Below are 25,058 nucleotides of genomic sequence, written 5' to 3'. Positions count from 1 at the left end.
TCACCAAATCTGTTTACCCAATTGTGTGAGCATAGAGTAAAACTTCAATAATCCCAACTGGCAACCTGTTTTACAGACAGCAGGTAATCACATATAGACATAAATGGAATAATCATAACAATTACCATGCGGTCTTAAAAAGCTAGCTGTACTAAACTTGTACACAAAACACAGACTAACAACTAATGACACTGTTGTCAATCATCCAGATCTCATCCAGCAATCCCAGAAAGCAACAGCAACAGAATAAAATATGTTAAAATTATATCCAAACAGGGTCTCTTAAATAATTGCTAAAGACACCATTGTATCTTTTTTCTTTCCACATTGCATTTGGTGTCAGTGCTGCACCTACACCTTACAAAGGTAGAGAAAACCCTATTGTCTTTGTTGCTGGAAATTTGTAAATGTTGACACTGTCTACAGTAAAGCTACAATGCAGTGTCTAATACCACAGAAGAATGTCACAGAGATAATCCCACACAACAAAAACAAATCATTACAGTGTCAGCTAAATGTCACTGCATACCATCACAGTCATGAATGAATGAGGTCGTGGTTTTGGAGAAGCTGTAGTCTTTTAAATTTCCAGATCATATAACCTGTTTATTATGCAATAGCCTTATTTTTTGGGTAATGGAAAAACATAATATTTAAGATGGCCCATTATTACAAACACTGCCTGCTTTGCATGACTTTGGAAACAGTCGTTTGCCAAAATAATCTTACCAAAACATATTATGTTATACCTTCTCATGGACTTGAAGTGTAGACTTGTTGGTACTATGATGTACATTCATTTAATACTTCCTCTACTTCTCGGAATTTAATGTAATCAGCACTCCCCAAAAGCCATACATGATATACACAACTCATGACGCCACAATGTTTGTTTTTGGTATTTATGGACATGTCATGATAGCACATGTCCAATAACCAGAGGGTTGGTGGTTCAAATCCTGCTCTGTCCTAGTCATGTGCTGTTTGTCACCCACCAGGTCACTGGCATTCACACTGGTGGATAGATAGATAGATAGATAGATAGATAGATAGATAGATAGATAGATAGATAGATAGATAGATAGATAGATAGATAGATAGATAGATAGATAGATAGATAGATAGATAGATAGATAGATAGATAGATAGATAGATAGATAGATAGATAGATAGATAGATAGATAGATTTTATTGACAGAAATTCTTCTTTGACAGGCTTGTATAAAAACACTAAAGACAACATTAAAAACAAAAACAACATTCATGTGCAATCATGCTAAAAAAGGAGGAGGGGGGCAGTTAAAACAGCAAAGTGTTCATTTTTGATTATTCAGGGCGGTTATTGCTGAGGGGATGAAGGATTTTTTTATGGGGGGGGTGAGAGAGGTCTTCTGTGATCAGGATGGCCTTCCTGATCACAGACTGGCTGTACAGTTCTGAGAGGGGGGTTTGTGGTGCTCCACTGATTTTGCTGGCCTGGTTAACTGTGTGGGAGAGTTTGGTCTTGTGTTTGGATGTATGAATGTTTGGTGGTTATCAGAGGGGCCATTTGGCACAAACTGGAAACCATGCTTCCCTCAGCCTGCCCCAGGACAGCTGTAGCTACAGATGTAGCTTATGTGAGAGTGAATAAATAATGGATCAAAAATGTAAAGTGCTTTGAAAAGCATGATAGAAATACAATCTGTTATTATAATTCATTTTAGGAGCAATTCTGAGACCTCCAGTTGTGATTCCTCTCCCCAAGACTAAAGTAGTTGTTATCTTTCTGTCTCGACTCTCTAATTGTTTTAATGAGTGTGTGTTATCTACCTGCCATATCTCACCTTGTCTTCCTTCCTCCCCTTTTCCCCAATTTGCCTCTCTTCAATCTGACCTTGGTAACTGTAACTCTCCATGTGAGGAATGCTATATATGGAGGAGCATGTCTCTGCAGGTTGGCGTAGCTTGTATTGAAATACATGTCTGAGTTAAATTAATGTACATCCATCACTGCAGTAATGTAGGACAGAGTAAACTCTAGGACGGGTGGGGGTGGTAGGTTAAGATCCAAAAGTTCCTCCAAGTCAGATAGCATTCATATCAGTAATTATATATATCAGTTAGAATAACTGTATTAAACATGTGAGGAAATTGTGCTGAATCTGGTCTTATAAAAGTGGACGGGGAACATGCTTTGGAGGGTTTATTCACTCTGAACCACAGTTACTCTTTACCATCCATTCAATTTAATTTATTTCAGTGTGATTTGCCAAGTTATTAATACTTCTGCCAAAACCCCATTCTGCTCAATTATATTATCTTAATATCACGATAACTCAACAACTGACGGAAGTGTCCATCTCTAAGCAGTAAAAGGAAATTACTCATAAATCACGATGCCAGTAACGATATTTAGATACATATATAACATATAACAGTTTTTTTTGCTCTGGGTTATCATTAGTACCAACAAATACCTTTCCAGAATAACTTTATCTTTTTTTTTTTTTCTTTGTTGGTGGAGATTGTTTTTCAAATAAGCAATGGTTGCCTCACATGGGCATAACTTTACCAGTGGCTTCACTAGTGAACTTTCTACCCTGACCAGATCCCTCTCCTGCAAGACCTTGAGTCTCTTGCAGGCCCCAACAGGCCTGCAGAGTCATTCTCAAGGTTAACGTACAAATAATAGGTCTTTACTCCTGACCAAAGACGTTCCCCTTGAAACATGAAATTCTGTGTTTGCTGACAAACTTGAGGAATTCCACAGTCCATCGACAGCTTTGTAAGGACTGTATGTTCTTTTTTTGGTTTTTATGGCTCGTATACAGCTTTACTGTAGCTGAAAATGGTGTGCGTTGGGAGATTTAGAAAGGATAAGAAAATGTTTAAAGCATTACCTCATGTGTTTTTGAGGAATGTGCTTCTCAGGTGAAAAATCCTTAGCCCCGAGCCAAATTATACAGCAATAAGTGAAAAGGAGGAATGGGGGGGGGCGGGTACACCACAGACCCCGAGCCTTTTAATCAAACTTGACTTGTGCATTTGAGCGTAAGTACATTCTGCTGCTTACACAACGTGAGCATTTTTACAAGAGAACTTTGTACTTTCTACATTTTTGGTGCATAACTGAAATGTTTTCACAAACGCACTTGCTGCAGACACGTGCGGAGCAACAGCAGTAAATCTATGTATACAATACACACACACATTTACACACACACAGACACGCACACACACTTCCACACTTGCACAAACACCTGCCTGCAGAGCTCTCTGTCTTCTTGGTGAGGTAATGTAGGAGGGAAAAGCATTCCTCAGCCCTTTACTTTTTCTCCTCCCCTCGCCATGCTTCGTATTTTTTCAGAGGTAAACTCACTCTGTCTGTATTTTCTGAACGATGCAGAATTTAATCAGTGATTTGCTTACGCCGGATCCTTCTTCCACCTCTGTGGCTCTACAGGAGCAGTGTTGGATGCATTTTGGATGACGCAACTGACTTCTGGTACTGTATGTCTATATCTGGACTAAGAACTACTTTAGAAAGAGCAAACAGTTATTCAGATGTTTTAAAATGAAGTCACAGTAAAACATCCTCCTATACAGTCATGATTAGTTTCTATTGATATAGTGGTAAACAACTTTGGAAAGCTACAACACAACTTTACTACTTTTTCTCCAGGCCATTTGACACATGGTCTAAATGCAGAGACACATTATTCTAGATTACAACTGTGCACAAATATCTACATATAGTATGATTTAAATGTCTATAGTCAAATAATAATTCTCAGGATTTTTGCTCATTTTTTTAAAGAGTCCATCACTGCCTGTTTGAAAGACAATGAAAACGTGTCAGGCAAGGGAAGGGTGTGCTGGCTGCGGCCAAAAATATCCACCAGGAAAAAACAAGGTGTTTTAGCAAAATACATTTGTCAAAGAAAATTCCTTCAAGCTTTGGTATGCTGTGGGATTTTTGTGGAGCTAAACATTTGCTGTTTTTGGCATAAACGAGACACATTTATCTGTGCTCCAATTTTACTACTACTACTAAAACTTCTACTACTGTGACTAATATAGTACACAGTATCAAAGATCTTAGTTTGATCTCATTTTTGTTCAAATTTACAACTAATATATGCAGCATACAAACAGTTTTTCCTCTAAATTTTTTTTAATCAAGCTACATTTTTGTTAAAAGTGTAAAATCCTGGTCTATAATATGTCATATACATTGAAGCTTTGTTTTAAATTGTGGTATTTTGTAATAGCCTTTGTGTTGTCCTTGATGGTAAAACCAGTGTTCCGGCACAGGATAAGTTTTTAGTGATGACAAAGATTGCGTTTTTGTGATTTGCTAGAAAGATAAACCTGTCTAGGCACCAGTATGCCGTTATCTACTGCACACTGTCTGCAAATCCAGACTTGAATCCTGTCAAATAAATCTGTTAAGGGAAACAAATTTTATTGAATTTTAATTAAATACATTTTCTATAATGTGCTGTTTACATACTCCTTTTTTTTTATTTTCTCTGCAGTTCATGTGTCAGCGAACATCCTCCAAAATTTCCAATATGGACCTTAAATGAATATCAACCAATAGCTATATTTTCCCAGCTTATCCTGGATTGATGAATTGCCAGGCTCTGATAAATGAGCCGACAGATTTCATCACCTTGACAGATGCTTCCTTAGTGATGCATGAAGGCCCAGTTGCAACATTGCCTGTTCTGCAGCACCCTGACAGGCATATATACCCCCAGGCTGTGGGTGTCCCTTTGGTAAAAGTTCAAGGTCAAGCTCTCCCTCCGAGTGCAACGTCTACTAGCAAACCAAGAGCTATGTCTGAACCTGCTTCTTTGCTGCAGTGTGATCCTGATCCTGTGGCCAGTAATGCTCAAACATGGCCTGGGAAGGAGCTGAAGGGGGACAACAGCTCCCCCTGTGATTTACATCAGGTAGACTCAAGGCAGAATGGATACTGTGGATCCAGTCAGAGTTCAGACGTGGCTTTTGCAACAGGTCAGGACACGGGTGGATTGGACTGTGGGGCTGCTCATCATAGTGATCCAGGGATGGAGACTGAGAATGTGAAACACTATGAAACTACACTCTGCCATAATGAATCTGTTTCAGTTGATAAAGATCTGCAAGAACCAGAGGAATGCTCTCTGGATCTGCTAAGAATAGTAAAACATAAACCTAGTGCCATTGTGTTCTGTGATTATGACTGTAACAATGACAACCAGGTGCCCAATGAGAGCTCAGACGGAGGAGAGTCTTCCTCATCCACCGCAGGAGAGGGCGAGGGTGACGATGACGAGGAAGACGACGAGAATTTTCCTGAGACTTTACAATATAAGGAATTCCTGGTCAGTCGTCGCCGTAGGGACAGGATCAGGAAGTCCATGAGGAAGAGACCGGATGCCCAGCCTTACAGTACTTGTGGTTGGCAGAAGCCCACCAGCAAGGGGAAACCTGAGTTCACAGGTGGACAGGAGGAAGAGGAGGCACAGCAGAACAATGGAGGAGAACAGGTAAGAAAAACAAGCTCCTCACACTCATAACAAGGCCTTTCAGTTCTCATTATGATTCACTAACTATTGCACACAGACATTCAATGTGCTCTAGAGTTAATAGTAATACTTATTGCTGCCACTAGAGGGTAGCATTGTCAAATGGTTTCTGAAGTACAGGTTGAAGTTGATCCTGAGGTTATTTTCACATTCTGGTCAGTGTAGGAGTCTTGCAAAGCTGTATATTATCATTATAAATAAGGAATAATATCAATGTAGTGCACTTCCAAGATGAAGATTAGCTTAAATATTTTTAGGTATATCATAGGGAAACTTATTCACTTATGTAATTTATTCTTTTACAGGATGGGGAAGCAAAATTTACAATATTTAGAGGCAGGGATTGAAAGATAGTGTATGACCAATTAGTTTATTGAAAGTCATGAGAATTTATTTGCCACAAGAAAATTGACATAATAGAAAATGTTTTTATTCTATGTGTCCTCCTTCTTTCTCAATAACTGCCTTCACACACTTCCTGAAACTTGCGCAAGTGTTCCTCAAATATTCGGGTGACAACTTCTCCCATTCTTCTTTAATAGTATTTTCCAGACTTTCTCGTAATAGTTTTGCTCATAGTCATTCTCTTCTTTACATTATAAACAGTCTTTATGGACACTCCAACTATTTTTGAAATCTCCTTTGGTGTGACGAGTGCATTCAGCAAATCACACACTCTTTGACGTTTGCTTTCCTGATTACTCATATGGGCAAAAGTTTCTGAAAAGGTATGGATAATAGTGTTAGGTATAATTATGACATCAATATGTGTTTGGTTTCAAAACAATTGGCGTAGTGCCTGCTGAGAAAAAACAACTAAATGTTCATTGTAAATTTTGCTTCCCCACCCTGTAACACAGAACATTTTGGTCGTCTTAGTTTTTCCAGATGCAGTTACTTATTTTTTTGTGAATGTTCATTTATTTGATATAAAATCCTACTTTATATGGACGAAAGTAGTGGGGCACATTGAATTCAGATGATTCATTTCAACAGAGGGATGGGCTACAAAATGATAATAATGAATAATATAATTTTAGATTGTGATAAATGTCATTGCATGTAACATTTTTCGTTTGTCTTTAAGCTTAATTTTGTTTACATTGTCATTTACCCTTCTGGAGTGTGTTTTTTTAATTTAATTTTGCTCCACGTTGTCCCCCCCATTTTTATAATTCTTTTAAATGTTCTTCCTCTAAATTTCTGAAATATTTTTCACATTATGACAATAAATAATCATATTAAACCACAAGTACCCATCTGCTTTCTTCAGCTGTCACTCAGCAAGAAAAATCTGCCTCTAAACTTAATAAATCGATGTATTGATTTTACATTTATTTTACATTGACCATGTCCAAGTTGTACAAGCTATAATCAGAATCAGTTTTATTCTTTGTCTCAAATTGGCAGTTTGTTTGCAGCAGGACCACATACACACTACACAATAAAGGCTCAACAATGTAGACCAACCAGCAGATCTGCACAAAAAACATAAGAAATAAATAGGTCACTTAAAATCAAGACACAGTTACAATAAATATAAGATACATCTAAAAAGAGGTAGTGGGGTGGGGGTGGGGGGGTCACTAAATGGGCAAGGCCGTCTTCTGATGTGCGCATTCAGTGCATGGATAGAAAGAGGGACAAATTGGTGTGACCTGTGTCAATATTTTGTTCATATATTGTATTTTCTTTTGATGAATTGCAATAACAACATAAGATCATTAGATTTAGCTAATTCTTGAACAATGTTAAAGTTCTGATTACGCCTCAGAGGCATACACAATGATAATATATAGAGATAGAAAGCGTACTTCTCCTTTACTTGCAAAATGGTATTCTTTATTTATGCTGCTATTGCTACTTTGACCTAAATAAATAATGACTGAGCCTGAGTTTCACTGGGACAGTATCATCCCTTCACACCCTTTACATCAACTGTCCTTGAAAGCCAGAAAAGGAAAAAAATAAAGGTGCACCCGCTATAATGTACTATCCTCATATCTTCTACTGTTTGGTTTTGCAGCAAAATAATTTCAAGGCTTTTTAATATCTGACATGTATTTTTGAAGTAGAGTAAAAAGCTGTGTGTTTATGTGCTTAAACAAAGACCATCCAACACTAAAGTTTTGGCAGGTATCATAAATTCCTTTCATTTTTCGTCTGGTCAGGCCTGGCATCTCCGTCTCCCAGCATGCACCGTGCCAGTAGGCGTCCATTAGTGTGAGCATGGCCTTTGCCGTGTTCTCACACCTGTCAGAGCGGCCCTCAGTCATTGGCACGCTCCCATAACGGGCCCTCTGGCACACCGCACACTGCTCTGCCCCTTTGGCCTAAAATGAAAGGATTTGTTCTCCCTGTGCTCCTTTTGTGATGTCGCCTCCAGAGTTTGACCAAGTAGCTTTTAATGTCACTTATTGACAGGCTTAGGCTAGTGCTCATTTCAATACTTGTCAAGTCAAAAAGGGCCCTTTGTGGCTCCACATTCTTGGCATACCTTGGCCCTGGAGGTTTCGTCACACTGCATAGTGTGGGTAAGGACTTTGCCAAATGAAATAATTTGAGGAATTTATAAAATGTTATGAAACTGTGCATATACTGGATGTGGGGTCCAGTTTTGGCTCCTGGTCTCAAACTATTATTATGAAACATTGTCCATCATATCAACTCTATAGAATTCTGTCTATTCGTTTATTTATAAGGATCCTATACCAGACATATGACATGTAACATAGAACACATATCCTCCTGAGACCCAGGAAAGTAAAAGTTTTGGCTTTTTTACATTAAATAATCATCTTAATTGAAAAGTTTTTTCAACTAATTTATTTATTTATTTTTTTAAATGGAATGTCCTCTGCAGTTGACAGCATTTTGGGATTTTTTTTCAAGTAAAGTTATGAAACTCTTGTCCCCTACAGAAGATAAAAATGTATTGCTGGGTCTCAAGAGGATAATATGTAATGACATTAGCACATTAATGCACCTTACATTCATACATTTATTCATAATTCATATTCATAGCGCATTACTTGTTAATTCACCTTGTCATACATTTCAACTGCTGTACATACATTTAAAGAAATACAAATTGAAAAAAATGAGAATTCCACTTAATTAACTTGGGCGTAACAGAGCGCAGTGTGGAACATATACCTACTTTATGGCTCATCTGTGCACCAATAAATGCCTCTGCAGCGTCATTAAGGGGTGAATTATTTTGTTATTAGGAGGACATCAAGAGGTAAATTATTCCAGTTTATTATGGCTCTGTAAATGACAGGTTACGTCTTTGCAACTGCAAACACAGTAGTCATGGTAATGTCTAATAAATGGTTTAAAGAAATAAATTTAAAACAGAACACTTACAGATACAGATGTAAACATATCAAGATTCAAAGTGCATCATAGGAAAACATAAACACAACATGAAAGCAAATGAATCATGAAATCAGTGAATATTCAGCCTCTGCTTTTAACGCACTGGAGAGGAAATTATGTTTATGTTTTAGTAGTTTTTTTTAAAAAACAATTATTTATTTCACGTTAATTTAACCAGATAAGTAAATTAAGAACCAATTGTCACTGGTTTTTATCACCTATAGATATATTTGTGGCAACTTCCAAGTTAATTTTTCCCCTACATTTGATTTTCAGGGAAAATCTAATATTTTTGCATTTATTTATCATGTAGATGTCCATCAAATTCATAAAGTTCATACAAATTCAATAGAGAAAAGTGAAGAAGAAGGTTTCAACAAAACATATTAACTGAACCTAAAAACAGGCGTCTACAACCAGTCATTTGTCAAACTATTGGTTTTACTGGTGAATCAATGTTGCAGAAGACAACAGTGTTTCCACGTTCACTACATCCAAATGGGTCATATCTAATGACCATGAAAAGATGACAAACTGTATTTTACCTGAATTATTAAATGTATTGATTAGATTAGTGGTGCAAAAGTTATGAAACTTTTCTGATCAGTAGATGCATTTGGTCACCAGTGGCTGTTTAAATCTTTAAGAGGTGATGTGGCTGTATATGTGGTTGTCTTATGAAGTCCGTTTCAAAATATAAGAGAGTGTATGATGAATTGATGTGAACTCAGTAATACAGAAAATTGTGAATGTGATACATTAGAAGTCATTGAGAAATGTGTATTTCATTCATTGACCAGTGAATTGCAGGGATATTGAATCATGAGGCCAGTGCCGATTCACACCTGCACTTACAGACCACAGATACACTTCTTTAAGTATTCATACTGGGATGTCTATCGTGATAATGGGTGTCTTAACCTTCCCAAGACAGTTTAGATAAATAATGAAATGCTCTTTCTTTCTTATTGCATCATGGTTGTAGAGCCCATGATGCATTAAGCGCTCCATCCTCTGTAAATACTCTGCAGAAAAGCTTATTAACATTTCATGAACTTCAAGAGCTCTCTGCTGTGAATGTGTGTGTGTGTGTGTGTGTGTGTGTCTGTGTGTCTGTGTGCATCTGACAGTGTGTATTTGGGTTCACATTAGCACATTTTCATGCCACTCTATGTGTATGCGCTCATGTTTGCAGTCACTCCTGCCACTGAAAAGTCTCCTCTCCCTGTGTCTCCCTTCTCCCCAGCTCTGTCCCCCATAGTGAGGGTAAAAATAGCACCCTGCTGCACATACACTGCCTTCTGTGTTCCTGTGTGTAGGAATCTGGAGATGTGGGGGCTGTAACACACAGGAAATGACTTTACTGCCAAGCCGTTAATGCAGATATTTTTTAAACTGGTCAACATGATGGGTTTGGGAATGGGAGTGGACAGAAGGGTGTGTTTGTGTGCGTGAGCGGGTAGGTGGGGGCATCTTGTGTGCATGTATGTATGTATGTGTATGAGTGAGGGGCCTGTTTTTGGACTTGAAGCTCCTCAAAGGGGCCCTATGTCCTGCTATCAGCCTCTGGGACTCTGGGATTGGCAGCAGAGCCTAGAAACAAAGCAGTTTGTTCATTTCCTGGAAGCCCACTGAACAAGTGTCTCAGTCAGAGTCCATGACCAATGGGTGGGGAGAGAAAGCGAGGGAAAATGCGAGGTTGGGTATGTGCATAAGTGAGCTGAAACCTATAGAACAGACAGATATTACAACATATTTACATAACCTGTGTTTACAGCACTGGCATTTATACAGAATATATGTTTTTGAAGCAGCTGTTTGCACAACCAGCTGCTTTTATTTTTGGCTTCGCTGTTCTGTCACAGCCTTCTGTCCTCCTCGCTCCACAATAATCTCTTTGAGAAGGTGTCACCTCCTCTGCAGTGCGGGGTACACTGTGTACCCCTGGTTAGGCTAAAAAAGCTCAGTGTTCATCTGTGAAGGGCCTGTAGCCAATAAAGGGAATGAAAGCTGGGGAAGGTGGATAAAGAAGAGGTGGCTCCATGTTTGCTGTGGTGTCTCAGGGTTCTTGTGTCTGAAATCAGGGTCATAGACTTCCCAGAGACCAGCACACATAAAAGGTCTGGGTGCAAAGTTAGCCCCAGAGTTTACCCTTGAGCCATATTTACCTGCATCTCTGCCTTCTGACCTGTATGTTCAGGTGGCTGCGTGTGACACCATGACCCTGCTGATGAAAAAGCTGGATCAGCTCAATGAGGGGATCCGGGAAGTCCAAAGAGACGGCTCCTCCCCCTCCGACCCAATCAGTGCTGACCACGAGCAGCAGAACAACCTGGTGAGTTTAGTACGCTTCAGTCAGTCGACAGTGGTTTTCTCTTTAATGTGGCGTTTTAAGTAAGTTTAACCGAACAGTGCTTTAATCAAAACAAAGGACTTAAGTCCAGATAAAAGGTACAGTAAGAACAATAAATATGCTATTTAAGAAGGTGAAGTAAGAATGAAAAGGGAACTGACTGTGATTATTTATACTGTGCTGTTCATGTCAAAGCTGTTAGAAGTATGTACATGTGGTTTATGTTCAGTCAATTACAGGAATGCATGAGTTATATAACCTGTGTAAATATGAATTTATGGAGGGATGTATGTTAAAGTCCGTAGTGGTCATCTTTAAGTGATTATTGGGTGCACATCCAACCCCGCCTTTTTATGGAGGGCAGTCAGATTTACTGTCATATGGAAGACATGAAAATGAAATGGCCAACCAAATGACTCATTTAAATACTATAGTTTTTAATTGGTGATTGACATCATATTAATGTTCAATCCTAAGTTTATAAAACTGTTAAAGCTGATTCACCCTAAACACAAAAACAGGACAGAATTGAATCACTCAATACAGTAATTGTCCCATCAGTAGGAGTTAATTGTCATATAAACATTTCAAGAGTAGAGTTGAAAAGATATTAGAGAAGTGGATTTCATGTATGGAAATGTAACAAATTAGTAGGAAATATTCAGTTAAAATCACATTTTACATGAGCACGCAGTCCTTAATGAACTAAGTAGGTGTAAACTTCAATTTTATCTCAAGAATAAAAATAGTTAGAATCGTTGATGCTATTGTTGACATTGTGAAGACAACATTTCCAGGGAAAATCTGTTCTATTAGCTCTTCATGGCAGCAAGAAATTGCACAAACAGTATTATAAACACTTTTGTTATCAGTGAACATTATTGATTTACAAAATATTTAAAAAAGAAAGTAATAAATATACATCTGTGAAACAGTAATTACATCCATACTAAAGTAACAATCCTCAAGTGACTTCAACAGTTCCATCTTTTTGTTTCCCTTAAAAAGAAAACTACTACTTTAAGAGCCTCTCAGAAGTTATGTAACTCATATAAATGAATTGACCGAGTTCTATGAAGGGATGAAATGGTTGTAAAACTTTAATTTGGCTGGATATAGAATTATACAGAGTAATAGATTACCTCTATTGTCATTTTTAGTCAAGTCAAAGTCAGAAGTGTTCAGTGTCATTTGGGCATTTAACAAGTTTTACTCTTGCAATGGGCTTCTTCCTTTGCTGCCCACTTTGAATGCCAGGGACAACACACAATAAATATACACAAATATAAAAATACAAGAGTATAAATACACAGAATGTCCAAAAAAATATTTACCTTTGTACATGCACTCTATGCACACATGTGTACAGTATATAAGTGTAAGCAGAAACATACTGGTCTTTCCTCTTTAGTAATGTATGTATTTTAAGACCAGACTGATAATATGTGTAAGTGTTAGCTCTCAACCACACATACTTGAGCAGGATTTAGCATTAAGTCATCCAGCGTACCACACACACATTAGACAGTCGACTCAGGTAAAAGGGTTGTGAGGCTTGCAGACTTTCCTCCTATTTAAACCGACGTACATTAATTAAGAATAATAGTTTGGATCCTCTCCAAGCCTGTTGCTTTTCTGCCAGTAAAGCTTTTCATAAATCAGGCGGTTTGCTGCTTGTCTGGCATCCATCTGGAAACGCCATTAATCGCTCTGAAGCCACAGATAGTGAGCGCTCGCTGATATTTTAAAGGTTTATTTAGCCTGATTTCTGGATGAACAGCGCAGTTTGTTGGTGGCTCCTGTGCTGCGCTCCTCTGTTCTGCTCTCACAGGACATTCCAGCTGCCTCATTATGCTTACCAAGTGTAAATCTGGTAACCTCAAATAGCTCTTAAACCAACAGCACAGAGCTTGAGGAATTCTTATAAAAAAGCCATATTTAATCAAGCTGATCTTAATCAGACTGTCGGCCCAGCTGGGAAACAACCAGACGTTTTTAGCTTTGTGCATCACCTTCATGGTCATTGTATTTTTATGTAACATCAGGGCTGAACGTTCATGGTAAAACACTGTACAGACGATATGATGACCAATAAATCGACTAACATGTTCAGTTCAGCTGCTTGCCTTACAATGAAAGAAGAGAAGGGCTCATTTACATTGAAATATGTCAAATATTTATGGGGTAATAAAGATGAAATGACCTCTGCCCACATCTGTAATGTATAACTTGTTTTGTTGAGGCCAGAGAGCACTAAGGAATTATAATGTGGTTCAATACAAAAGTCATTCCTCTGAAATGTCAATAAGATGTTCTGAACAGCTTGTCTTTTAACCCTTAAAGTCCTAGAAATATTTTTGTGGCAATTGCCAAATAATTGTCCTGTATATTTAACCTTTCCAAAGTGATTTATCACCATTTTTTATAATATTTTCCTCTATATTTAGTGGAATTTTCCCATTTTTGATTTACTGATTATATAGATGTTCATTAAACCTCAAAGGAAATTCAAAGGATATTGTATCAAAACCAAGACTTTTTCAGCAAAATATATTATTAACTTAATATTGGAACAAGAGTCTACAACCACTGCCTGCTATGAATGTACAATTGTTCATTGGTGAATCAATTTTACAGCAAGTGACAGTGTTTAAGGAGCCTCTGAACATCCAGATAAAACACGTGTAATGCCGATGAAAAGCTGACTATCTGAATTTTACCTGAAATATTAAAAGGTATTGATGATATTTGTGGATTAGAAGTTATTATATAAGATTTCATTTCATTCATTTCATTTTATTCATTCATTCCAATCTAAATGATTGGAAAGGAGCAGGATAAAGAAAACTTATAATACCTGCCCCTTTCTTGAACATCTGCTTATATCAGATAGGTTGCCGTTACAGCTATTACAGTACACTGTTTACATGATAGTCAACGCAAATAAAACAAATCCAGCATCCATAAGTTAAATTATTTCATTACATGCTTTTATAAAGCTTCTCTATTCTTTCCTTATACAACCTCTTAAACTGAAAAATATTTGTACAGCTCTTCTTTTCCATTGCCAAAGAATTCCACATTCTGAAACCCACAACAGAAATACACATTTGCTTTACATTAGTCCAAATGCTTTGCTGTTTAAAATGAAACCTCCTTCTATGTTCTTCATCCTGTGATACTAAAACAAATAATCTCTGTAAATTTGCAAGCAAAAGTCCGTTTCTTGCTCTAAACACAAGATCAGTAGATGCTTGTGGTCATTGATAGGTGTTTAGGTCTTTGTGGGTTAAATAAGGAGCAGATTTTTATTTGTTTATTATTTGCCTTAATATCATCCCATTAATGACATTTCTGGAAGCCTCTGAATTATAGTGTTTTTAAGTCAGACAAATGGAGAGAATTATATGGGATTTATGGGTAATATTGGTGCTAATTCTTGGTAATGAATGTGGAAACACCAAAAATCACTACTTGTTTTTGGGACACAATGTCCTAATGTTGCTATTTATCTGAGCATACAGTTAGAAAATTAGCAACAACATCATGCCTTCTCTATGATGGAAATACTCCACAGGGTCACAGAGGGAATTTTCTACACAGACAGGCTTTGTATGTGGTGATGAAGGGAAAATGTGTGTCTCTGCGCCGGCATTTGTGAATTGAGTTCTTGGTAGAAAAAAAAAGCATACTGTTTACGGAAATTAATCTCATTCCTCTTTCACTTTCAGACACACACACACACACACACACATACACACATGCCTGTTACGTTATCAGAGTTGGATGGGGGGGGGGGTCCTCCCGCTCAAGTGGGTACAGTAGTTGACTCATGAGGTCAAACAGGGTTGGACTTTCCAGTTTGTCACTGTACAGAGATACTGGACAAGGATCAACTCGATAAGGGGGGATTTTTCAGAATAAGAGAAGGGCAGACACATCATCAGCAGTGTCTTATATCTGACAGTACTTCCCACCAACACCAGCAAACACTAAACACTCCAGAAACCAAACGGAGATAGAGAGCGCTGCTGGAGGAGGCAGGTGACATGAAGACAGGGACTGGGGTAAGACGCTCAGGGATGAATGTTTAGGCTGAATGTTGACATTAAATTGAATGTATGTTTTGAGACATAATTAGGGTTGAATGATAGTAATGAAAAGATTTTTTTTTTTTTAAATCATTGTAATTTTTATTTGCGAGACTTATAATATGATATTACAAGTCTCTTAAAATAGTATTGAAAGACTGATATTATACTAGTGCAAAACTTTTCCTTGTCAAAAATGTATCTCAAAATCTGTTCCTTATTTGGTGAGACTAAAGATGTGACTTTCATTGTGAAAATAAGTGGGAATCTTTGACAAAAACGAACATGTTACAGAAAGTGTAGTAGTTTTTGGAAAATTCCATTACAGTGTTTTGTCTTTGTACGTAACAAATTATAAAAAATTGTAAGTAAAAGATCAGGTGTATGAAAAGACTCCACCATAGCATCAGTTCTGCAATCATGTGTTATTTTGTTTTGTGCTTCTTCCCTGTGCTCCCAGGGTGCTTCAGCTGTGGGTAGGATGGCAAGCCGATCCCTTAGTCAGGATCAGGGAGCCCCCAGAGCTCCAGACAAACCTGAGCTGCTGACCAGGCGCCGCTCTCGACCTTTGACCCGTAGCAGACCGCTGACCCGCTCCTCTCTCTCATCGCCAATGCATCTTCATGCTCGACGAGCCAGGGTGAGCAACTGTGTGACTGTGTTTCTCTCACTTTGTTCTGACAAATCAACAAATCAGTACAAGTCAATTCAAAGTATGCAAGTGTTTAGTTTTATTTTTGAATCTTCTTGACATATTATAAATGAAAGATCTCAAAAATTCTGTCTCCATTTCGAAAACCTCTCTGCCCTGAATATTTGATTTAATCACATATGCAACTAGGTTACAGGCTACTGCAGCTTCTCCCATGTGAAACCCACTGAGACCCAGACAGATTAGGTTACCACACCAAAGCTGATATGATGTCTGTGATTCACCTCACTTTGATCAGTTTACAAACTTAGTTCAGATCTTTACTGTTATTAACTCATGCCAGAAACAGTTTGAACACTGGTTTACTTTGGAGCTGACCCTGCAGACAGGATCAGACAGCTTTAGTTGATCAGGACCAAACTCGATATGTAAATGAATCCTCATGTCTCAGTCCCACTTTTTGTCCAAAACACGTGGTTTTGACTGAACTTGTTATTTAATTTTTTCATAGTCATAGCTGCTGTCTTCATAAACATATCAACCCCTTACACCTTTTGTAAATCTTTGCTTCGTCTCTTTTTTTTTTAAATTTCAAGACTTAAAATAATCCAACACAGTGTTTTCTCACTCTGTCTTTCTTTGTGTTTCTTTAAAACCTCAATTTCCTTTCCTTTCCTTTCCTTTCCTGTCTCTGGCCGGTGTTCAGCCTCCATGTTCCCCGCTGTTGTGTAAATAAGGTGAAAGTAAAAGGATGAGGCAGCTCTGTTCCATCCAGGACTAAGTAAGGTCACCCCTGTCTGTGTCAGCACTGCGGCAACAGCAACTACCACATACACACACCTACATGCACTGCTCAACAGGTACAGCTGTCACATACCTATGTTGGCTATAAACTAAACTCAAGCCTCTGTCAGTGGGTTTTTTCTGGAGCTTTCATCTGTAATGAATGTAGTTTTAGAAGTTGTCCTCTTCTGAGCACTTTTAGAACTTCATCACTGTTCATTCTTGATGTTGAAACAGTAGTTTGACCAAGGGGCAAGAACATTAGCTCTAGAATGTCAATGCATAAGTATCTTAAAGGGGTCATATTTATTTCATTTTTTTTAAATTGAGTTATGCATCTTAAAATATTTCCCTGTGGTCTACATAAACTGTAAATGCTATGCTTGGGTCTGAATTCTTCATTAATTAAACTCCACAGGTCGATCTTCAACTCTATTTTTGAGTAATGACACCAGAAAGGTCGTTTTGAGCGCTGGCCCTTTAAATGCAAATGAGCCACTTCACACCCCACCCCCTCCAGGTTGTTGACCGTGCTACTCTGTCACGGTTCTCCATACTCTGAGAAACATTTGTCGTAAGTCTTGACCTCATATGTGCAAATGTCGTGACGTAACTAGTTATAGACGCAATAAATTAAGAAAGAATTAAAACGGGTTGTAGAAATCCACTCTATTTTTGCCAAAATGAATATAAAGATAACTTTGCAGCACCTGGAGGGTTCAAATTCGAACTTTTTGAACTATTAGGGTCCAAATACACGAATAAATGTACCACAGACTAATAAAAGTGGGTTTAGCAAAATATGACCCCATTAAAATTGTAATACAACTGGAGGACAGCCCCAAAGCCCCTGATTTCTTTAGATTTACAATGAAAACCTCTCAAAAAATACTAAATGAATATTGTTTCCTGACAGACAGCTCCACTGTAGTTGTGGTTAATAGTCCCAGTTCCACTGACATAACTATAAAATGACTTGTTATACAGTGCTTGTTGAAGTTTACAGTTTCACTGATTCAGCAAGCTAGCACTTAGCATTAGCTCACCTCTGACCCCTCAGGCTCTTGTAACTCCACCCCTTTTGTCCAAATATGGTCACTTCTCACTCTGGTCCCTCCATCCCCTAGTTATATACAGTCTTTGAGTTTAACAAATAAAAATCTTGATGCACATGGGGTTTTGGTCAAACTATAAAATTGCTGGATTTATTGAGAATCATAATTTATTACCGTTTAATATACTTAAGGCTTGCATGCACTTAAATATTTTTGTCAATTGAAGGCCAAAACTAGTTTGGATAACTATACAAAAGTAACTTTTTAACACCAAAACTACCCAAAGTTGCTATCTACAGCACTTAAAACAACCATACCAGTCAACTTTACCATTTTTTTGTCGTATTATTAAATTAGTGTGTTCACTGAGGAATGTCTCGCGGTATAATATGACTTTGTTTAATCATCTCTTTGTTGTCTACTTTTATAAATAAAGGGTATTAATGAACTCTAATCATTTCAATATGAACTTTGGTGTGAGTCAGTCTGAAATGGCAGTGAAAATGGTTCATAAATCTGTCTTTTTTTCCATCATAAACTGTCATACATGTGTTGATGTATCTTTCAGATCAAACACAAATGCTGAATGTATTTCCACCGGGGTAAATTTGACCCGTTGGCTGTTATAGGTATAAATACACTACTTTAGAAAACAGAGTAGCACGTGACTGAAAAACAGCTGTGGATAAATTTGATCCATTGGTGGGTTCTAATGTTAACAGAAGTACTTGTATGTGGTTTTAGAACAGCCTTTTTAACATTCAATTATAATTAGACCTGTAGTTGATTTATGTCAGTTTTATTTATATAGTTGTAAATCAAAATAAAAGTCATCCCAGGGAGCTTCACATATTTATTTAAACCACAAGTTAACAATGAAATGAAAAAAGGTTTCTCCAGAGCTGTGTGATCAATAAGACAAAAAAAAAACTAAAAAAAACAACAACAACATACGACTACATAGAGCAAACATTTGATGACAGGAGTAAATCATGAAGACATTCTACAACGAACAACTGGGCCAGTTGGTTGGATCAGTCACATGGTGTCAAAAAACAAACCTCTCAACAAATAACATAGAAAATACAGTGGAGACTGACATATTAAGTTACTAGATGCTGGTTAAAGAAAATGCTATATAACTTTCCAACCAAATCCTCATTTCTCTTTGACATGTATTAAAAAAGAAACTGGGATTTTAACTGCAAATCACTTACCACTGCTTATACTCAGTGTTAAAATTAGTGCTGTCAAACGGTTAAAATTTTTTAAAACAGATTAATCACAGGGTTGCTGTGGATTACATTTTTAATCTATATTAATTGCGTTCCATTTTGCATGTGCAAACAGAGTCAAGAAAGAAGGGAATATATAGGCGCATAACGTGATTATTAAACACCTTCATCAGTTTCAACAAAACAATTTGAAACAACTGTTTTGTCTTGGTTTTTTTGTCCTCACATTTTCATCCAGAGGGTCAGCATGCTGTTTAGTGTCTTCCATTTTTATCGTTTGGTTCTGGTGCCTGCCACTACTGGATCAACTGCCCATATGCGAATGCGTGACGCGAACTCTACTTGGACAAACTGCCCGAAATGCGTTGCCAGAGACATTCAGAGTCATTCTGCAGTGCAGCTGGGTTAAATGCGTTAAAATTTTTAATCAGATTAGCCCATAAAGACCCAAACAGCCACCAGCAACACAAACCATCTACAGATATAAAGTGTTTAATACCTGTTGATCCATTAATCCTATCAACCCATGTAAATAATTGGTGTAAAATGCAGTTTTTCATGTTTTCATGGTCATCAGATATGACCCATTTGGATGTTCAGAGGCTCTGTAGTGAACGTGGAAACACCGTCATCTTCTACAACATTGATTCACGAGTAAAACCCATGGAGTTGGATCAATGACAGTGGCTGAAAAAGTAACTTTTTCTTAATTTTTCTCTGTTTTGATATAATTAACTTTGAATTTGCTCTGAGTTTTCTTGAACATCTACATGATCTGTGAATTAAATATAGGAAAGTGCATGATTTATACCAAAAAATGCTAAATACAGAGGATAATATTATAAAACAAAATTGGTGATAAATCAGTTAAGAAAGGTAGAATTAGAGAAAAATTCATTTGGGAACTGCCACAAAAGTAGCATTGGGTCTTAATGGGTTAATCATGACGATGGATTAATCCACGTTAACTTTGTCAGCCCTAGTTAAGATATGAAGAGGAAAGCCAGTCGAGAGGCTTTGTCTTTAAATAGGCCTAGTAAAGCTGAGCTGCAGGATTAGCTCACTGTGCTGCTTCCTTCTGTCTACCTTTGGTTGATGTGTAGCTGATCCTGAAGTGTCAGAATTATTAGTTTTGTGTGTTTGCACGTGTTTATGTAGGCAGAGGGAGCAGCAGGGGCCGTGGGATCAGACTGATGTTAAGGACCGGGTTTATTTTCCCCTAACCGTGACTGATAAAGTGCAGCTGTCCAAACTGACATGGACACACATACACACTTATACATTCATTTTGTCAGTCTCTGCTCCAAATTTAGAACTCACTTTCTGTTTAAGCTTATATGTAAAAAAGATCACAATAGTATTTTGCCTCATCTATACTTTTTTTTTTTTTTTGGCCAGATTTGGTAATTTACAGTAAATGATGTCAAAGTTGAGGAAAACCCATCATCAACTCATTGAGGGTTTCTGTGTAATTGCAAAACTGCAGGTGCATCATTCGGTAAATCCCTCCTTCTGAAGCCCTTTGTCGAGATCTGGGGTTTTCCTAGCATGCTTTCATTCATTCATAGATAAGTCTTTATTGCTGCTGGAGGAATTTCATGAAGTGTCTGTGCTGGGATACAGTTTCAAACACTGATTGAGCAATGAATCTGGGCTATTTATTTCCCCCAAGTAGTCTAGTTTGACCTTTTCTGTGTATTTTGGGGCTTTGTAAGATGTTAGTAGGTGTGTATCTTGTCTGTGATCATAGTTTAAACATTAATTTCCTGTGTTAAAATAATATTCCAGCAACCAAGTAGCTGAGTCACTTCTCATTGATGCCTTTCTTTCATCTAATTGTCTAGCCTTGCTTTTTTCTCCTATGTCCTTATTATTATCTGAATGTCAGGCACCGTCATTTATTTTCATTACCCCGTCTGTCCTGTCGTCATTTTCGCCCTCTCTTCTCTCTAAACCAGCTCATACACTCCTAAGGCACACATGATATCCCCATCCATTTCCTTCTAATTTAATTGCATCTTTTATCATGATTTAAAGCTCTTCCCCTGAAGGGTCTTCAGTCTCATCAAGCGGATATCACTCAATTAAATATTTTCCATGCATCATTTATTTCCTATCTTTTAATTCCAGTAAATATCTGGGTAATGTTTAAATAAATAAGCTGCTGGGCATTTACTGGCTTTGATGACATATACAGGAAAATGTTTTTTTGGTTGAAATATAGGTCACTTTCCCATCAGTAGCTACTGTTGTTTGACCTAAAGAGTTTAAACTGACTCATTGCCGGTGGCTAATATTGAGTTTATGTTCTCCGAAGTTTCACATGAATTCACTTAGTGTTTGTATGTTTTGCTTCTATTGTTTTGGTACTCACTGTGTATTTCATTTCTTTTTTTGTTCTTTTTTCATGTCAGGCAGCTGCAAGGATGTCCAGTGGATCAGCAGGTAAGATGACTCAGAAAGTGTATTTAGTGTGTGTTTGTCTGAAAGTGTGCGTGTGTGTGTGTGCATGCACAGTCGGAATCCATTCTGTTAGATTGTTTGCATTCCCGCTTTGGGATAAAACTGGACTTCTGGGAATGTCTCCCACAGGATTCCATGCCCGTATGTCAAACCTCAACCACCCAGAAGTAATGATAGACTTTTTCTACTGCAACACACACATACACAGACACAGCTTAATGTGTACACATGCAGAACATATGCATACTCAGGTGCATACACACAAATATTCAGACATATTCCTACATCAAAACACTCTCTGAAATGTAGTTTTTGTGGAAGATAAGGATAGTGCACATGTAATCCCTTCACTAGAACAAAAAAAACAAAAACAGAGAATGAACTGAATTAGCGACAAATAATTTTAAGTATTTCTCTTGTACTCAGGTGCATACACACAAATATTCAGACATATTCATACACCAAAACATTCTCTGAAATGTAGTTTTTGTGGAAAATAAGGATAATGCACATATCCTCCCTTCACTAGAACAAAACAAACAAACAAAAAAAAAAAACCGGGATGAATTGAATTAGCAACAAATAATTTTAAGTATTTCTCTTGTACTCAGGTGCATACACACAAATATTCGGACATATTCATACATCAAAACACTCTGAAATGTAGTTTTTGTGGAAGATAAGGATAATGCACATATCCCTTCACTAGAACAAAACAAAACAAACAAAAAAAAAAAAAAAACAGAGAATGAATTGAGTTAGCGACAAATAATTTTAAGTATTTCTCATGTCTCTGTTTCCTGCGTGGGACCAGAGTTCACAGAGTCCCTGATACTAGAGACTGAGGAGATGATTAATGAGTCCAACTCTGACCCCTGTCTGTATCTCTTGTCCTTAGAGTGTGTCCCCTTTTGATTGACATGCACAGGCGTCATGGCGACTGTAGTTAAGTGCGATCTGCGGAGAAGTGCTGGCGACAGGGTCGTATTCACCGCTCTGCAGGATTGTTTATTTTCGTGCAGTTTGTAGGCGTTTTTATGTGAGTGCGTGTGTTTGTGCCTGTATGTCAGAAATGTCGGGGTGTCTCCGACGTGACATCGCCGCCGACAAGGCTCACATTACTGTCAATGATAGTCCACGAAGGAGAGGTGCAGTATGGGTAATGAGGCCCCAGAGGCTGCAGGGAGGTCAGAGGTGATGCCATCAGCGGCTCAAGGCTAGGATGAAAGTGTGTGTGTGTGTGTAAGTGACTTTTCACTACACTCTCAAATCATCACAAACACTACAGCGCTGAGAGAGGAGTGCAGATTAGACTCATTGTTTGGGTTGTCATCCTTCAGGTTTGTTTTCTCACTTGAGTGTGTTTATTTTCTGCTGTGATATGAGGAAACACGGTGGACCTCTGACAGAAAATCCTGTCTAATCAATCAGTGTTTGTCGGTCTGTGTGGTCTGTGTGTTAACTCAAAACGGACAGGATATGATATGGACGTATCTCAGCTCACATACCTGGCATTCATTCTGCTTTGCTGTAGATAAAAGGGAATTCCTCACAGGGGTTTTTATCAGAACTACTGGTATTGACGTTACCTGTGTTCCTCTCCGGGGGTCGTCTTTGCTGAATGCAGATTTTCACAACTGTCTCTATCATATATCTTTGATCCATGTCTCTGGCGGTTTTCTTCAGTGTGTGAGAAGTAACGCATGCTATGATGGTATGCGGTTTAAATTAGATCTGCCCTCTAGCTGCTGAGCAAAAAGTTTTAATCCTCACAGATGACAGGATTTATTTTCAATACATTTTCCTTCTGAGAATTATAACAAGAATATTATGTATGAAAGCTTTAGCGCTTGAATCTGAAGTGTGTTTGCATTTCGATGATCTGTTAATCAGCTGTCTTAACTCAGTCACACAGCACGTGTAAAAAAATGGATTTTACAGCACCTTGACCTACATCCAAACTTGGACAATCTGTTCTTTGTCATGTTTTCAAGGTGTGATATATCCCGCACAGACTGCACAAAGACGCCAAGCACATCTATTCTGTATTTTCTAAAATGTAGTAAGAGTTAATGGACTGTGCAAATATGTATTAAAAAAGCATTTTAAGCTGGATGATGAGTACATTCTTTTAACCCTTTTATAGGGCACTCATTGAAATACTCTGAAATTCCAAATTTCAACCATAGTGTGTTATTGGACATTGTCATCTCCCTCCTCTTGCCATTAAACATCTGAGCAGCACTTGCTAAAAAGTAAACACATGCAATAAAACAACTGTCATAAGGTGATAAATAATTATGTTCATTCTGTTGTTTTACTTGGTATTTTTATTTCACTGTTTCTAATTGTACAGCTGCTTTTATGTCTTTTTAATCTAGTCTTGTATTTTAGTCTATCATTTAGCCTTTTATTCTTCTGTACGACACTGTTTTAATTGTACAGCTGTCTTATGTTTTTAATCTATTCTTGCATTTTTCTTTCGTTTTTGGTTTTTCCCTTGTAAATCGCTGTGGAAAAAGCGTTTGCCAAATGCATAAATGTAATGTCTGCCAAATGCATAAATGATAAACTGACAAAAATCACTCATATTCTTTATTGACAGCTTCAAAATATCTATAAAATCTCTCTGAATCACTGTATAATGTTAGAAAAAACCAACATGGTACTGGACCTCACTGAGGCAGGGGATTGGCCCCATATTTAATGTGTGAGGAAATTACCAGAAACAGTCACTTGCTTGATAAAGGGTTAAATATGACCACACTAAGATATTTCAGACAAGTGCTCCTATTTTAGAGCAGCTGATAAGTTACATGTGACCTTGGCCTGAACCAAACACACGCACATACATTCAGTATATTTTCACTCCAATCTAGTACTATAAAAAACATATAATCCTAGTGAATTTTCACATTATTACAAAGCGCTCAGGGAGGCTGTGGGTAATCTCGACCTACGGCCTGCGAATCCTTTTAGTACTCTGCTTGCATGTCTGTAATATGTTTTTAATATGTCTGACTGGAGGGATTTAGCTGATTTGTGGCTCCGGGAGGCTTCTGACACACTGATACATATTCATAGAGTCAGGCAGACTGATATTTAACCCAAATGTTTTCGGTCTCACTTTACTTTTTGGCAGAGACGCATATGTCTTTAAAAATTCTCCTTTAGCTTGTGCATTAATTCTGCATTAGCGTGTTTGATGCATGTGTCAGAGGATGTAATCTGTGCACACATGTGGAAGTAGTGTGTATTGCATGAGACTGTGGAAACCTCAGGTACCTACTTTGTGTTTTGTGTAAGATACCACACACAGGACAGCTCAGGCTCAGCAATTAACTTGCAATGAAGTTTTATAAGTTAATGATGGTGGCTGTTGTGCTGTTAATGTGTGTGCGTGTGTGTTATAGCTGCGATGCGAAGGCCCACCCGGGTGTGTACCATAAAGATTTGTGATGCTAGGAGGTCCCTTATTAATCCAGCA

The 25,058-nt window shown here is 37.8% G+C and overlaps 1 protein-coding gene across 2 annotated transcripts in view; it reads left to right on the top strand.

Annotated features, from left to right (window-relative positions):
- Positions 1–3,372: 3,372 nt before the first annotated feature.
- stard13a (StAR related lipid transfer domain containing 13a) overlaps positions 3,373–25,058 on the top strand; it is a 73,068-nt gene continuing 51,382 nt past the window's right edge. Inside the window, exons 1-5 of one of the 2 annotated variants that reach the window (XM_030154528.1) lie at positions 3,373–3,487; positions 4,521–5,519; positions 11,140–11,274; positions 15,844–16,023; positions 21,523–21,553. In XM_030154528.1, coding sequence (XP_030010388.1) covers positions 4,614–5,519; positions 11,140–11,274; positions 15,844–16,023; positions 21,523–21,553 — 1,252 coding nt within the window. In that variant the 5' untranslated portion in view covers positions 3,373–3,487; positions 4,521–4,613. Of the gene's footprint in view, positions 3,488–4,520; positions 5,520–11,139; positions 11,275–15,305; positions 15,360–15,843; positions 16,024–21,522; positions 21,554–25,058 lie in introns of those variants that run through there. The other variant, XM_030154530.1, reaches the window with a different exon arrangement.

The sequence above is a fragment of the Sphaeramia orbicularis genome, chromosome 14, assembly GCF_902148855.1.
Source record: "Sphaeramia orbicularis chromosome 14, fSphaOr1.1, whole genome shotgun sequence".
NCBI lineage: Eukaryota > Metazoa > Chordata > Actinopteri > Kurtiformes > Apogonidae > Sphaeramia > Sphaeramia orbicularis.
Note: the sequence above shows the minus strand (reverse complement) of the source record. Positions and strands in the feature narration are given on the sequence as shown.